General features: G+C 43.7%; 1 protein-coding gene across 2 annotated transcripts in view; it reads left to right on the top strand.

Annotated features, from left to right (window-relative positions):
• Positions 1-15,309, top strand: part of LOC147639853 (uncharacterized) — an 87,725-nt gene extending 72,416 nt beyond the window's left edge. For both annotated transcript variants that reach the window (XM_086774679.1, XM_086774665.1), the window contains one exon: positions 14,859-15,309. Coding sequence is in view for 1 of the 2 variants with exons in the window: in XM_086774665.1 (XP_086630791.1) it covers positions 14,859-14,966 (108 nt within the window). In the remaining variant the exon portion in view is untranslated. The remainder of the gene's footprint in view (positions 1-14,858) is intronic.
• Positions 15,310-16,854: the final 1,545 nt, after the last annotated feature.

The raw sequence follows: 16,854 nt of genomic DNA on the forward strand, positions 1-16,854 counted from the left end.
AGGGAGGCGAAGCGATGGGCAACCGGGCAGCAGCAAAACGTGCAAGGAAAAGCGCGATGGAGAAAAGCGCCGGGGAGCTTAGTTTTCGAAAAAGAAGAAAACGCTCAAGCGCTACGTTTTTTTTTTTAAAAACATAAAAAAAAGAGAAGAAAAGCTATTCGAAAGAGTTCTTTTGAGAAAAGCACTTGTATTAGTTTTTCTTAGGGGGAAAAGCATAGCTTTTCACCTTTAAAAATCCTTTTTGTCCCCTTTCACACTTGGGCTGGCCACACTTATGAGTTTTCTTTTTCATATTAACTGAAGCCTGACCACACTGTCCATCCCGTGCCCGTGCCTGTGCCCACCTGCTTGTTGTCCAGAGGGAAAAACACAGGGTCATAACATGTGCCGTTTCGTAGCCGTTTCCGTTTCCCATCGGTTTCTGTTTCCGTTTCCAAGGGGGTGCCGATCGTGTTTCCGTTTCTGTTTCTGTTTCCCGTTTCTGGTGACTATGATATAGCGCCTATATATGCTGGTCCATAAATTAGGTGCCTTTCATACGTGGCTTCATGGGCTGGCCTACTGAGGCCTGGCCCTCCTATGGGCTGGCTTACTGATGCATAAGGGCTTTTATAGGGCCAAACCATGGCCCATGGGCTGCCCTAAGGTAGCCCAAGTGTAGGGCAATATAGACATAGTTTATGGCCCTGCACTTCATGCTAGTACATGCATCGATATGCTACCTTAGTGCCCTTGCGCCTGGTTGAAAGCCTATCAATGTTCGTAACATCACCACCACATCATCATTCCAGAAGGGTGACTATTTGTGTGGGACTTGCACCACAACCATGTGTGGGACATGCACTCCTGACCATTACCATGTATGGGATTTGTACACCTGACCATGGATGCTTAAAGTGGATCATTGGCTGACTCATCCCAGACTAGGGCTCACAAGGGTCAAGTTACCAATCTAGGTCTTGTACCTACTCCCAAAACTTGTATAAATAGAGGGCCAAGGCTCTTGTATCCCACAACACAAATTGGGTGAAAGTTTCAAGGAGATCTCCTCCACGTGAAGCGAGGAGGCATCTTCTCGGGAATCGTACAAGGGCTATGCCGACTTCAAGTAATAAATAAATACTTGCGGGGGCGCCACACTTTGGGGCCAGTTGGTCTTTTGTGTAGGAGCACTCTAGCTCCATTGATTCTTTTTCTTCTTCTTCCAAGTTTATTATTCCAGTTCGTAAAGAGTTTTAAGTGTGCGCACCGCCCGTCAAGTTTCTGAAGGCCGGTTTCAATACCAACGAGAATCATGCGCCATGACAACGGTTAGGGTGCACTATAGATTCTCGTTCAAGCTTATGCCTTGCTTGGTTTGCATTTCTCTACTTTGCAACACTAAGCTTCGTTGTGTTCCTCGCTCTCTCTTACCCTCCTCTAGCTACGTGTTATCTGGCAGGATGATTGAATTAGAGTACATATCGTCCACCTTGTACAAAGAAGCAGACATGCATGCAGAATGGTTGGAGAAGATGGGCCTAAAGGAATTTGCAAAGCTGCCCTGGGAAGAACTACAACACAATTTCAAGGCAAGTGAATAGTTGGAGCAGCTTCAACGCTCCAACATCATCATGCTGCCCTCAAGGGAGGAGAAGAAGTTCACGGCCACATATGTATCAGAAGTATTTCGCTTATTGTAACTATTCCCTAATTTCTCGGGATTCATATTGTAAATTCTCTATTATCCATGGACATGTGTGTTGGACACTACATGTAGTCATGGAATGTTTATGGTTAAGCTTCCCATGTATGTGTATACTAGCTGTATCTACGAGATCCTGGCTGCATAGAATCATGTTAAGCATTTGATGGATCTTGGAGAACCAAATGCAATACATAATGCCATGGATATTTGATGGATCTTGGAGAGCCAAATACCATAGCCCTTGTAAATATCAAGAACATATAAATAGATGGGGTTTCTTCCAAAATATGTTTTTAAATGCATACATTTGTGTGCATGGCTTATTTTTATTTGCGTGTATTGTTTTGTTTGCTTGAACAATGCTTGTATTTTATTGCATGAGAAGCTCATGGATCTGGATTGCACCCATGGGTTAGTATGTTGCATAACCTATCTTCAATTACCTTGTATTGATGGATTTGTACAGGAATAATTGACATTTTGAAGGAAGCCCACTCTTATGATGTAGGTTTTCTATCTCTATGCATGCATGCATGACAATCTAGCTAAGTATTGTTGATAAACTTCTGCTCCATGTTGAGAAATCTCCATGCATGCGACATGCATAGTCAGAAACCCTCATGCGTGTGACATGCATAGTTAGAAACCCCCATACATGCGACATGCATGGCCAGAAACCCCCATGCATGCAACATGCAAGCTTTTTTTAGCTACATGCATGCATCATGCAATGCTTTATCTTATCATGCACCTAAAAGTGTGCCATGCAAGCTTACTTTTCTTAAAAGTAAAGCATGCAAGCTAGTTAACTCAAAAGAAAAAGATAAAAAGTAAACTTTTCCTTCTCTCTTAGCTACACAAGTTGCTACTTTGCTAATAGCCATTCTTTGATCCAAAAGTCTTGCATAAACCTCTCCCTACCACATCTTTTCATGAGCAATAACCTCCACTTCTTCTCTATAGAACTCTAAATTCAGATTTCGAGCCTCATTCAAGAGTACTTCTTGGCCTTTGTTTATTGCTCTATCTAATGCACTTATTCTAGAGTATTTTTCCAGCCATACCATAGTGTTTTTATTTCCCCAAAACACTTAGAAGCTGGCTGAATTCTGATTTTCAAAATTGAAAGTCTCCATTCAAGCTAGAAGAAGAAGAAGAAGAAGACTATTCCCAAGATTGAAGCTGTGGAAGAATCATCTTGGATCTGGTTGCTACAAGTTCTATGCGGGAGAACCCTTGGGAAGTGCTTGGCATTCTCCTAAGGCTGGTTTTCAGCCATTAGGTGGTTGATTTTATTGAAGTTAAGCTACATTTGAAGAAACCGGGATTGCTGGGCAATCTTGGTGAAGGGTGCTGGGCACCATATTGCTAACTTGTAGCTGGGCTACTTGTAGGCAAGTATAGTGTTTGTAAGTTGTTTTCATATTCAATCATTTTGGAAGAAACGGTGGTGTATGGCTGGGCCAATCCACCCGTTTTATGTACTTGTAAAATTCTTACTCCCTTAAGGCAATACATATTCTTCAAGGGGGAGGGACCAGCCCATCTTCTGGTCCCTAGTGCAGTATCATTTCTTTCAGTACTTCCACATTGTATAATCAATTGTTATGGCTATGTATGTGGGATATGGCAGTGATCAAAGGATGATAAATCTTGTGATTTCAGTATGAAATTCTGTATAACCACGCCCCCGTTTGTGACACTTACCGACAAAGGGGGAGATCGAAATCAAGCTAGTAGAAGACGAAGATCTCACTGCGGAGTTCGGCCCGCTGAAAAGCAAGGCAAAGAAATATAAGATAGTAGGGAATGCTGATGAGGACAGACAAAAGCAGTGAGTTTTATAGTGGAGATGATCGACCTTACACACAAACCTTACTGCATGTCTAGAAAGACTTTTGGGATTGTGAAAGCTGCAGAGACTGCACACAAGTGGCATGGCCAGAAGTTCTTTACCACAACCTCAAAGAGCAGATCGGCAAGCTCACGAGGGCGAATACCAAAACCAAGATTGAGCTGTATCTCGAGGCCCTGTTCAAAAGAAGAGTTCAAGCCAAAGCAGAAAAGTTGTGTTGATAATTCATTTTTAGACCCTCCATGAATCTGGGCAAATGTGAATTCGCCAATTTCATTTTTAGACCCTCCATGAATCTGGGCAAATGTGAATTCACCAATTTCATTTGTTCCTGTAAACAGATCCGCCACAGATCGAATCACCATCTTTCAGGACTCTTCGGGGTGAGAAAGAAAAAAAGGTATTAACCAATATGAATACTTTTGCTTCTGGTGGATCAGACAGAGCTCAATTAGCTAGCGTACACACTGCCTAGGAAGGAAGGAAGATTCTCTGAAAAGCGAAGGCCCTGACGAATAAAGGCAAAGGCTCCATTTCAAGTGAAAGGGAGAAAAAAAAATCCAGTGAGTCGATTTATTAATTCATTTTCATGAAGGAGAAAAAGTTTATATTATTCTGTCTGGTTATGCAGTATAACTGAATACGGCTTGAAACCATGTACTCTCATCCACTGAGCAATGTTGATTATGTACGATGCACAAAAACAGAAAGAGAAAAGGTGGAAGACACAAAGAACCACGTCCCTAGGAAACCTAAAATCACTAAGCTGTCCAGAAACACCCCAGAACCAGCCATCATCGGGCAAGGCAACAAAAGAATGTTTGAGGTTGGGGAAAGGAAGGTCAGCATCAAAAAGGGGAAGCTCCTTAAAGGAGGTTCTAGTGGGAAAACAATCAACAAATGGAAGAGGATTTGGTTGCACTAGGCCGATTCGTGCTACTGACCCAGAGACTGGAGCAATAGTAGCAGGAAACCTTCGGACAAGAAACGTTCATCCACTATCAACTTAAAGTGATGGGCCTCATTGTGCCGGAATCCATCGCAACAGTACAACTGGAGATGCAGTTCCCTCAGCCGGGACCCCCCATGCCCAACCCAACCCCGATGGTAACAGGCTTGTCCAGTTTTCCGAAAACCGAAGAAATGGATTGGGTGTAGGGAGCACTAAATTACCTATAGAAATGCATGACAGAAGGCCTAAAACAAATGTCCAAACTACAAACCATCATCAAAGAAAAGGATGTGGCATGTGCTCAGAGCACAAGGGCATTGCAGGAATTGAGGAGCCAGCAAGAACCATAACAAGAAGAATTGCTGAGGAGGAGAGTAGAAGCTAACCAGGTGGAGAGTCTACAAAGACAGTTAACGGAGCTCCAAGAGGCCGAAAGAGAGCTAGGACAGGAGGTAGAAGCACTAAAAAGAAATATGGCTAGACAGGACCAAGAAGCCCAGCACATGCAGGAGGAGTTGAACAGAGCCTTACAACGACAAGTGAGCATTGAGGCTCAGGTCACACAGATTAAGGAGGAGCACTTGAAGATAATACGTAGGACAAGAGAACACTACATAGGGCATGTGATGATGGAGTCCGGTTCCTCCCTCCTACTACTTGCTTCCATATTTAAGCATCAAAGCTTACCAATTGCAAGTAGAGTCGATGACAACGGAAGTCTTCACAATGGAAGAACTTGCGAGTGTTGAAATCTTTGATTTGTCGCGATCCTTTCGCGACAAAAGTCTTCAAGAGGATAAAGGGAACCCTAGGAAAGCTTCCCCTATGGTTCAACTTTACAAGGAAGGCTGAAATTAGGATTTTCAGCAAAAAGACCAGAAATTACAGCAAAAATAAGAGCTGTTTTGCTGAATTTCAGTCATTGGATGTGTGTGGGAGAGTAAACACCACTTGGAAACACTCTTGGAAGCTTGGAAAACACACTGCCAAGCTTGGATATGGAGTTGGCAAGGAGAAAGTGCAGAAAATGCAGCCAAAGAGGCCTCATGAAGGGGGCGCCTACTTCTAGAGAGAGGAAAGAGAGATGGTGAGTTGTCCACTCTAGGTGTCGAGTAGAGATGACAAGTGCCTTGTGGTGCAAGCTAGACTGGACACATGGCTGGTTCCTCCCTTTGTACAAAGGGGATAAGGTCTGGGCGGTGGACATTGGGTTTTGTCCACCTCGGGACATCAATGTGTGTGAACACAAGGCTGGTCATAACTCATAAGTGAGTTTCGGTCGCCCAAAACTTAATGGAGTGTGTACACACTCACTTCTAAATTAGTGCTAATTCCCAAGGCTAGGTTTATCACCAATACGTACCACCTATCACATGCCACATAACCATGTCAACAGACAGTTTCACATGCACGATTCACAGGCAACTTCTCCCAAGAAGACTTCTGATCGGCCACATAACATTTCAAGAGATCCAACACGGCTGAATTTGCAGCCTCACTTTGCCTATCCGTTTGAGGGTGATAAGCTAATGAGAAGTCCAATTTGGTGCCCATATTATCAAATAAGGCCTGCCACAAAAGAGACTTGTAGTTTTGGGTTCTCTGTCTCCCACAATGGACTTCGGCATTTGATAATGCTTGAACACTTGTGCAAGATATATTTTAACCATATGCTTAGCTTTGATGGTCTTCTTGACCGGCGAGAAGTGAGCTTGCTTGCTAAACCTGTCCACAATTGTCCAAATAGCATCATTACCTTGTTGGGTCGGTGGCAAGTCCATAATGAAATCCATTATAATACTTTCCCATGGCTGTATGGGAATAGGCAATGCCTAAAGCAGACTTGGTGCCTTTTGCCTATCAAATTTCACCTTTTGATAGGTGATACATGCATGTACATGTGTCTCTATGTTCTTCCACATACCTGGCCAAAAGAAATGCCACTCAATCATGTGTGTAGTAGGCATTATGCCTCTATGACCAGCATATGGAGGAGCGTGGCACCCATCCAAAACCTTTCGTCTCATGTCAGACACTATACAGGCATTTATCTTTCATGAGATAACCCTCTTTGATCACATACAAGGCATGTGCATGACCAGTCATCAGATCAGTCCAAATAGTGGCAAAATCAGCATCTGTATGATACAAATCACGCATGGCAGACAAGTCTCCATGAGAGGCAACCGAGATAGCTATTGCATACGGCTTTCGTGACAATGCATTTGCCACTACATTCTTCTTTCTTGGGGTGTGCAAGATCTGAAACTGAAACATAGAGAGGAAATTGGCCATTCTCGGACTATTTAGTTTGGGTAAGAAAATACCTCAAACTCTGGTGATCTGTTTTCACAGTAAAATCAGCCCCAAGAAAGTAATGTTTCCATATGGTAAGTGCATGAATTGTATCCAGGATCTCTTTCTCATAAATGCCAAGAGAGAGCTCTGCATCATGAAATCTACGACTCACATAAGCCACGGCATGTCCCTCTTGATTTAGGACAGCTCCTATGCAATTTCTAAATGCATCACATTCCACACTAAATGGCTTTTGCAAATCCCGAATGATCAACACTGGACCATGTGTAGTTGCATCTTTCAATTTGAGGAATGCATCCCTCTCTACATTAGTCCATTTGAATATAGCCTTCTTCTTTGTCAAGTCATGCAAAGGAGAAACAATCCATGCAAAGTGCCGAATGAACCTGCAGTAATAAGAGCATAATCCAAGAAAACTACGGATCTCACGCACTAATCTCAATTTGGGCCAATTTCGAATTGCATCAATCTTTGCAGGATCCATCTGCACTCCATCTTTGGACACAATATGTCCAAGATAATGTATCTTTGACAAGAAGAACTCACTCTTCTTTGCATTTATGAAGAGTTTATGCTTACGGAGTTCTTCAAAAACAATAGCCAAATGAGCTCTATGCTCTTCTTCGGTCTTTGAGAAGACTAGAATGTCATCAAAGAAGACATCTATAAATTTCCTGTACGCACAGAATATACAATCCATCATTTTATTGAATGTAGCGGGGGCATTTGTAAGACCAAAAGGCATAACAAGATACTCATAAAGCCCAAATGTTGTCCAGAAAGCAGTTTATGTACATCCTCAAGCACCACACGCACTTAATGATATCCACTCTTGAGATCAATTCGGCTAAAGCATGCTGATCCATCCAACTTGTCAAGGATGTCGTCTATGCATGGAATCGGAAACCGATTATTAATGGTGATCTTATTCAAAGCCCCATAATCCACACACATACGAAAAGATCCATCCTTCTTTTGAACCAAGAGAACGGGTATACAATATAGGGAAGAGCTTGGCTAAACCAATCCCTTCTCAAGAAGCTCATATACCAGCTTCATTATCTCCTCTTTTTGACATGCACTTACACGATAGGCTGGCCTATTAGGTGGTGAGCTACCCAACACAAGATCAATGCAATGATCTTCCGTTCGTATGGGTGGCAACTCATTTGGTAACTCATCAACAAAACAATCATTGTACTCTTGCAAGAATTTCAGTCTGTCTATCATTACTAAGAGTGTTTACATGCACATTATTTTCTTCAACATGATTCCGTACAAAAATCAAGTACGTAAAAACACTCTTTTTCATTACTTTCTTAATTTGTACATGAGATACAAGGGGAATGGTATCACTCTGTTCACCAGCATCATTCACATGCTTTCGGTCTTTATGCATGAAGGTGATCATGTTGGTCTTGTAAGCCTTGCACAGATCAATGCGTGTGTGCCAAGGCTTTCCAAGCAATACATCACAACCATTCAAAGGCGCTACAAGAATGTCCTCATGATCCACATAGCCTTGAATGTGTATATACAACTTACCAATAATAGGCATAACTTACACTTCTCTACCAACAAAGGCAGCCCCTGCTTCAATTTGAGGACCCATGTCCTCCACTTCAATATCCAAAGTAACTGCCATCTGTGTAGATATGAAGTTCTCAGTTGCACAATCATCAAACATGAACAAAGTGGGCTAATCCTTAAGCTGTCCCCAAGCTTTACATACAACCTTGTCTTTGCTATCATGTGAAGTGTTGCCCTGTACATTCGGAACCATATGCACATTGGGCTTTGATGCATTCGCATTATCATGCTTTTTCTTGTTTGGGCGTGCATTTGCAGTGCTACCACAAGTAAAGCATTTCTCCTCGCTCATATATTGCTTTTTCTGCTCCGGAGTGAGACCATAGTCTCTCACTTGGAAGGGACACTTCTTGGTAGATATATTTTCAGCCTTTGGACCATTTTTATCTTGGTTTTGGTCCTTTTTAGGTGGCTGTTCATTATGTTGCAAGTTTTGGACAACCCTCTCTTGGCCTTGAAATGAGGGTTTAGCTTTATTGGATCTAGTTCCAATTGTTCGGTGGCAGTGGCGGCTACAATTAGTTGGTGTAAGGTGTGACCAGGATACATTCGTAGTCCCACTTTGTACACGGGTTGCAATCCCGATTGAAACCTTCTCTTCCTTTGCGCCTCGATGACATGCATAAATGGAGACACCTCCAAAAGCACTTTCCAAAACTTTTGCACATATGCATTCACTGTTTCCCCCTCATTCTGCTTCACCCAATCCCACCTCATTGTTATCTTGTTCAATCCATTGGGAGGCAAGAATTGGGGATTTGGTGAGAGCTTCTCCGTGAGCCACCAATGGGCAGCAGTGCCTTTCATGAACATACTTACATGCTGGATCATGGATTTCTGAGTGAAATCCTCATCACTAAAAGCAATATCAAGCAAGTTCCTTTGATGTATCATATTCTCCATGATATGCATCAAACTTCATAGATTTGTCTCCGGCTTTGAAGTCACGAGACTTTGATGCATTAGCCTACATCTCAACATGTTTTCCCACATGTTTGTCCATTGGGACAGCCTCTGTGACTTGCATCATTCTAGGAACAAAAGGTGATGCATTAGGCATAGATACATGTGTCCTGTAAGCATGAGGCTTGGCTGGCCTCTCAACACACATTGGTGCATTTTCACCCATAGCTTCTCCCTCACGAGCACACTCGAAGGCATGGGTGGCATGAGAGATACGTGGAATACCTGCACCAACAGAAAATTGCAGCCCATGTTGCATTTGTTGTGCATATACATTTTCAGCTAGCAATGGCATTTGACATACATTTTGACCACTGCCATAAACATTGTATCCTTCATGGGCTACATAAGGTACTCTTAATAGCATGAGGATTCATCCTCTTAGACATAAGTTCTTGTTCAGGCACCTGTGGGGATACCAAGGCATGTGGCATGGTTGCCTTTTCTGCATATTTATCCTCGGTACGAGCCAAATATTCACGTGCTGCATCTCTCGGTTGCATGTGCAACTCTTGAGCAATCATTGCCATTGCATGATCCATATAAGATTCAGCTTTCTTGGCCTTCAAACGATCATGTACCAATGGATCCTCGCGGTGGTAGAGCTTCAATTCTTCTTGTTGTGCATAAAGAAGAGCCTGCATACGAGTAAGTTCAGTCCTTAAGGCTATGGACTCTTCTTCCTGCATTTTCTCTTTGCCACGGGACGGCTATCCCACATGTCCTGTTCCCTAATGTACACCACATGAGTTTGCTCATCCTATAAAGCATTGGAAGCATGCATTTCATTGTCCCCGCCTCTTGTGTTCGCATCTCCAACATTCACTGTATGGCTGTCTGTAGTGTTCTAAGAGTAGAGATAGCTAGTGTTCATAGTGATAGTCTTTCACGATAGAAGTGAAAGAGAACCGTATGCTCTGATACCAATGTAGCTTGGTTGAACACAATGCTAATCAATACGCTTAAATACACCAAGATTTAATGGACAACATGCTCAATACAAGAAGTAATTTGCTGAATTGACAGGAGACGCACAATGAGCCGGAACGGCTGGCCCCCCTCCCTCAAATAAAGTATATTGATCTTGGGAGAATCAGGTACATAGTGTCATGGGCATTTTTGACCAGATTTCCATACCAATGTAAATGAATACAGTGTTGCAAACAATGTGGTTGTCGGTATAGACTTGCAATGTCATGTGCATCCCGCACTTGGATGCCACGTAGACATCTCTGAACAAGAAGGTGCAGGACCTGGAGTGGAAACTGATCCCATGTGAGTCTAGTCCGGGACGAGTCAGCCAGGGTTCCACCTTATGCTTTCGAGGTCAGGTGTGCATTGTCCTGCACATGAAGTAGTGTTGGTCTGTACTGTGAGTCTCCCTTTGGAATGATGTCAGGTGATCTATGTATCTGGTGTGCAACTGGGTGCTGGGCATCTGTAGGTGCATGTAGGTTTGCATGTAGAGAAGGGGCCAGCCCATAAGGCTACACCAGGGCAGAGCCTTGTGCTCTTGTTGTGGGCATGGGCGAGTGCTCTTGTTGTGGGCATGGGTGAGGTGTAGAACCACCATCTGGTCTGTGACTGGGTGCCGGACATCTGTAGGTGCATGTAGGTTTGCATGTAGAGAAGGGGCCAGCCCATAAGGCTACGCCAGGGCAGAGCCTTGTGCTCTTGTGGTGGGCATGGGCGAGGTGTAGAACCACCCCCAAGGACCCAGGAGGGCCCGAAGCTGTGCCCACCAGCCTAGGCTTGGGCAAGAGGGGCTGTCGGCCAGCCCTATGGCCATTGGACAGCCAGCTGACTGGGACCTAAGCCCTAGAGAGGCTGTCAGCCAGCTGTTGGATAGCCCAAATAGCCAGTCCAAGGACTGCCTAGCAACCAGCAAGTTTGCTTGGGGCGGCCAGTCTTGTCAAGTGTGAGAACGTTAGCATTTATTTGCTATTTTTGTTGGTCGTGAGCATTTATGTTGCTGGCTGACTTCAATAAGCTGGCCAACTAGGGCTAGAGAAGGGTATAAAAGCCTAGCCAAGAAAACGTTAAGAGTTATCTCATTATTCACAAGGGATTGACACTTCCAAGGGCCAGGAGAGCCAAGGGGATAGCTCCAATCAAGGTGAACATTGCAGGTCAAGATTCTCTCTTTATTTTTTGATTTACATCATTCTAATAAAGCAAATACACCATTCGTGATGGGGGCCCTACAGAGGGTATTTGTGACCCAATAACTTTGTCCTCCTCCCCCCCCCCCTCTCTCTCTCTCTCTAAACGGAAGGGCAGTACAGAGGGTATTTGTGACCCAATACTTTGTCCTCTTCTCCCTCTCTCTCTCTCTCTCTCTCTCTCTCTCTCTAAACGGAAGGGCAGTACGCGGAAAATCTTATCAATCATGAAATCTGAAAATACACATAAGCATGCCAAATAAAACAAGATGACAAATCTGCTCAGTACACCACACTAGGGGCCAGAAGATGGGCTGCCACCCCCCCCCCCCTTCCTTTTATGGCTAGATTACCAAAACGGAGTTTGCTTCCAAATACAACTTCACGGGTGCCCAGGGATTCTCCACTGGCTAGCACTTGTCTCTTCCAGTACAATATGAAAGCAAAACAAAAACACAAGCAGAATTTGTTGATGATCCTCAGCACAAGAGAGCATTCCTGGCATAAAGCATATGTAGGACAACCATGGACAGCCCATAGCACTCCCACATCAGCCCGGGACAGCTCTGCATCTTCATCTTCCTCCTGTCTGGCTCATAGAACTAGTCGACCAGCCTTATAGGGCTGTTAGCAACAGTCGACCAGCTCTTAGAAGCCACAGAAGGGGTCGACTGGCAGCAGCACACATTCCAGGAAGACTCCAGTCTCCAATCAGCAAAAGATGACTCTCCCTCAAATCGGCCAGCTTTCTCCCCTCCTTTTGTGCCCTGACCAGCAACTTTTTTTTAAGAGCTGTAAATAGGCGGCCAGCAGCAAGAAAGGCTCCCAGGAGTAGTCAACCAACTTCTACCATACACCTGGATGGTTTCCATTGTGAAGGATGGTGAGAAAAGGCTGCCCACAGCTGCTGGTCGACCAGCTCCCATGCACCTAGAAAAGCAGGCGCATGCTCCAAATCTGAGTTTTCTGCCAGTAATAAGGGCTCCCCACCGGAAATAGCTCAAATGTGTGCTTTTTGGGTCCAAAAAAGGGGCGCCTACTAGAAAGTGGGACAAATGAAGTCCAGTGCCCACCTTCTAGCTGGCACATGTATTAAATAAGTCCCGTCCAGTGTGTACAACTTATAAGTTGTCTGGCCACTTATTGTGTGTGAACCTGCACCCATATTTATTAGTACGTGAAAACGTAAAGCTGTAAATTGGGTTTTTTGGGGACACTTACCACGTGCAAAACACATGTAGACCACCTATCAGTCCCAAACCGGTGTGCACATACACGCCCACAAGGCGTCCCTGGCCCCATGGACAACGCAGGCAAAAATCTCAAGCATTGTCCAGGCAAACAAGACGAGTCATCCAAAGGTAAAATCAAAGTCATGCACACATGAGTGCAACTAGATTGGAAGAAACACCCATCTGCGCAGTTGTATCCGATAAAATGTCCAGAGCTCATGATCCTTCCGGAATCTTCCCAGAACATAAATACAAAAGATCTCCAAGATAGCCAGTTCCACAAAATTACATCATGTCTGGCTCCATGAGCCATACATGTACACCATGTCAGGCCCCACAAGCCACACATATACTATCGTGTTAGGCTACACCCATACATGTACTATCATGTTAGGCTCCATATGCCACACAGACACCATGTCAGGCTACACTAGCTGTCGGGAAACCCTCACAAATGGCACGATTAAACACATGTACAATCAGCAGAGCCAAAGTGTCAGGCGCATATGAGAAGTGCTCTCTAACTAGCCCATCACGATCCTGTGCCTTTCCATTCTGTAACCTGTCTATCGCATCTAGCACCATCCGCATAGTAAAAAAGGTGTTGCTAGGTCTAGCTCCTAGTGGAGGGGGGGCTGTCCTAGTGCATCACACAGCTCTCCAGCATAAGCATGCGATGCCTCAGGTGCAGTAATCGGAGTACCAGGCTCTCTCTCGTGAAACATCTTCCATGCCCTCTTGCTGTCCTTCCCCAGGAAGTGTTGGTAGATCTCCTCCTCTAACTTAGCTAGGTAGGCTCGTTTCTTCCTCCTCACAAGGCGCCGAAAGATCATCTTGGCCAATGGCAATCTCACGCTGTAGCTGTGCCCGTGTCTCACGACACTCATCATCATACTAACTGTTATGTGGGGCAGTGCTGCGGGGGTGGGGGTGGGGGTGGAAGGGATCATAGTGCAGGGAAACGCATATGAGACGGATGCATGTAGTACACCTGCCAATCCTCTCGTAATCTCGTCTAGAGGGCTATGTGGGTCTAAAGTAAACAAGCCATCAGATACATCATCTCGGTAAACCCCAGCTGTCTCATGTGTAAACTGGTATCTCGGGTACCTAGGTAGATGAGTGGCTGGCCCATCTCTTGGGGATCTACCTACTAGTGTGAAACTCAGGTATGCGTGATCGGCTGCTATGCCAATGGGCTGAGTGGAAATCGTGAAATGCCACACATCAGGTATCAATGAAGGAGATCCCATCAAGTAGTCCACTGTGCTTACTCCCCCTTTAGAGTTCCAGCATGTGAGAGCATCTGATCCCTGTGATCTCGATAGCCCAACATTAGAGAGAGAGAGAGAGAGAGAGAGAGATCCCAACATTTTTAAAAAAAAATACTTGAGACAATTTTAAAAAAAAGACAATTTGTTTTTTTAGAAACGAAAAAAAATCCCCGTTTTTGAAACGCGTTTTTGGCATTTCGGCTGTTTCGGGGTTTCGGGGTTTCTCAGCCCAGAAACGCGTTTCTATGTGACTATGAGACCTCCTGTGAAGGGGTAAGGACCAGAGAAGCCGTCTCTTGCCGATAAGGACAGGCGCGCACTTGGGAGCTCCAGCTCTTGGGTCGACTCGCTTGCATCAGATTACAAGATTGTTTGGAGATATGTTGTTTGAAACAAGAGATATGGAAAGTAGCTCGTGTGCTTTGGGGTTAGTGTGTCTGTGTGGTGTGCACGTGCATGTGTATGTGTGGGTGTGCATGCATGTGTCAGGGGAGGAACGGGCGCGCGGGGCGGGGGGATTTGGACAGGCGCGCACTTGGGAGCTCCAGCTCTTGGGTCGACTCGCTTGCATCAGATTACAAGATTGTTTGGAGATATGTTGTTTGAAACAAGAGATATGGAAAGTAACTCGTGTGCTTTGGGGTTAGTGTGTCTATGTGGGGTGTGCACGTGCATGTGTATGCGTGGGTGTGCATGCATGTGTCAGGGGAGAGTGTGCATCTGTGCATGGTTATGTGTAGGGCATGCACACGTGTGTGTGAATGTGGGTGTGTGGGACCTGGGTGTGTATGTGGTTTGATGAGTTTTGTTGATGCATATTGCAGGTGGCAGCTTTGGGCATCCAGTTTGTGAGCATTTTCTGGTTCTATAAAATTGCCAGAATGGCTGTTTACAAACTTTCAAGAGGAAAGAAGTCCAACAAAAAGCTGTAAACACAATTCAGGAATCCTGAAGGGGGCATGTTCTTTTTTGTTTTATTTTTGAAGGGCATATCTATTGATCATTTTCCTCAAATATTTGTTCCAGTTTATGGAAAGGTGCAGAAATTGTGTAGTCTCACTTTATATATTGACTCAGGATCCAGAATTGCTTGAGTTTGTATTTTTGTGATTCAGGTTGGATACATCTGCCTACAGGGCCCATCTGGGCGGCCTGTCAGTGATGGATCCAACTTCCTGCCCATTGCATGGGTGGGGAAGGTTGTGTATCTAGCTAGAGATGTATACATGCAGCTTGTAGCACCTTTTGTAGAAAATATTAGGATTTTGCTGTGAATTAGGCATGCACTTAAAATGTCCCTTTGAATTGGGAGTTTGCAAGCGATTTCAATGAAGAAAAAGTAGTGCGTCGTTCGTTTATTATCAACATTCTCTTGAATCCCCCTTTGACATGCATGCATGTATGGCACGAGCCTTGCATACGTTGCATTCAGTGGTTGCATCTTGGTCGTACATGACACTTTTAATGATAGATTCTAGAGTTTGAAACCTCTAAATTAATGCCTTTTCCCTGTAGGTGTTTGTTATCTTTTGTAACAGTTCCAACTTTGATGGGGCTTATTGCATGAAACTCATGGTTTATTCCATTTACTTTCTTTTAAATGTAAGGCTTGTATTGACTCGTTTAGTTACTGGACAAATCAATCCACATGCAATGCATTATTTGAGTTTCTCAGTATAAAAGGTCCATGAAAAAATAAATATGGGTGAGTTCTCGGTTGTGAAACAGGTAAGTGCAAAAGATGTAATGATTTGTGTAAGGAAAAGTTGTCGTCAGAGAGTTACAAATATCATGCAAAGCTCTAGAAATTACAAACTTTCAAATGAACCATAGTCTTCTTGTGTTGTGTTATGTGATTTTGTTTTGTGCCACATCATCTTTATGACCTTCTCCAATGGTTAGCTTCATGATTTGAAGTTTGTGTCGATGTTTCATTATTGTAAAATCAATTTGAACAATGGTAGCATGGGCATGTTTTCTTACTTTCATAAACTAAGGTTCATAAACTAAGGTGAGGAGTGTCAATGAAAGTCATGATCCCAAAAGATTTTTGAGTGGTGGCACCTTACTTAGAAGTCTTCTATACAAGGAAAGGCGGCTAGAGGACATAAGACTTAAGAATATATTCAGCATGAAATGGCTAAGGAGCTATCCTTGAATTTCAAAATTTTAAAGATCTTGTCAAAAACCCACATCATGAATTGACTCCCTTAAACTCTTAACTCCAATAAGGCATCGTAAGTGCCTAATAACTTGTCCTAGCAACCCTTAAAACTCTCTAATATGAGAATCCAAATATGAGAGAAGCAACATCAAGATTGTGTTGTTCAACATACATCAACAATGTAATGCCATCAGCAAAATCTTGTCTTACCAAGCCATCTTCTCAAAATTGAAGGTCTTTTATTTGGACATAATTTAAATATTTTCAAGGGGAGTACCAAGAAGGGGATGAGAAGCAAAGGGCAAATTGCAGGAGGATATCCTTTTCCATCTGACATGACTAGGTGAAATTTTCCAACGAATCTTCCACTGAGCAAAAAGATGAGAGTTGGAATTTTGAGGGAGCAAGGAAGCCTTGAATACGAATCCAAAATTATGACCTTGTGAATGAAAGTCCATTACACTTTTTCAAAGGCCTTTTTTTATATCCATTTGCAATAATATGTTTTTTTTCCCCTTAAAAAAGAGACTTCTATTAAGCCCTATAGAAAATACCATGGTTCTTGCAACAACATGAGTTTTTTTATTAGTGATTGGTAAATTCAAACCCTGTTGTCCAAAATCCGTTTTCTCTTGATAATCCCATAATTCCTTGTT

This window comes from Cibotium barometz, chromosome 3 (genome assembly GCF_041138505.1).
Source record: "Cibotium barometz isolate CiBa-2024 chromosome 3, ASM4113850v1, whole genome shotgun sequence".
NCBI lineage: Eukaryota > Viridiplantae > Streptophyta > Polypodiopsida > Cyatheales > Cibotiaceae > Cibotium > Cibotium barometz.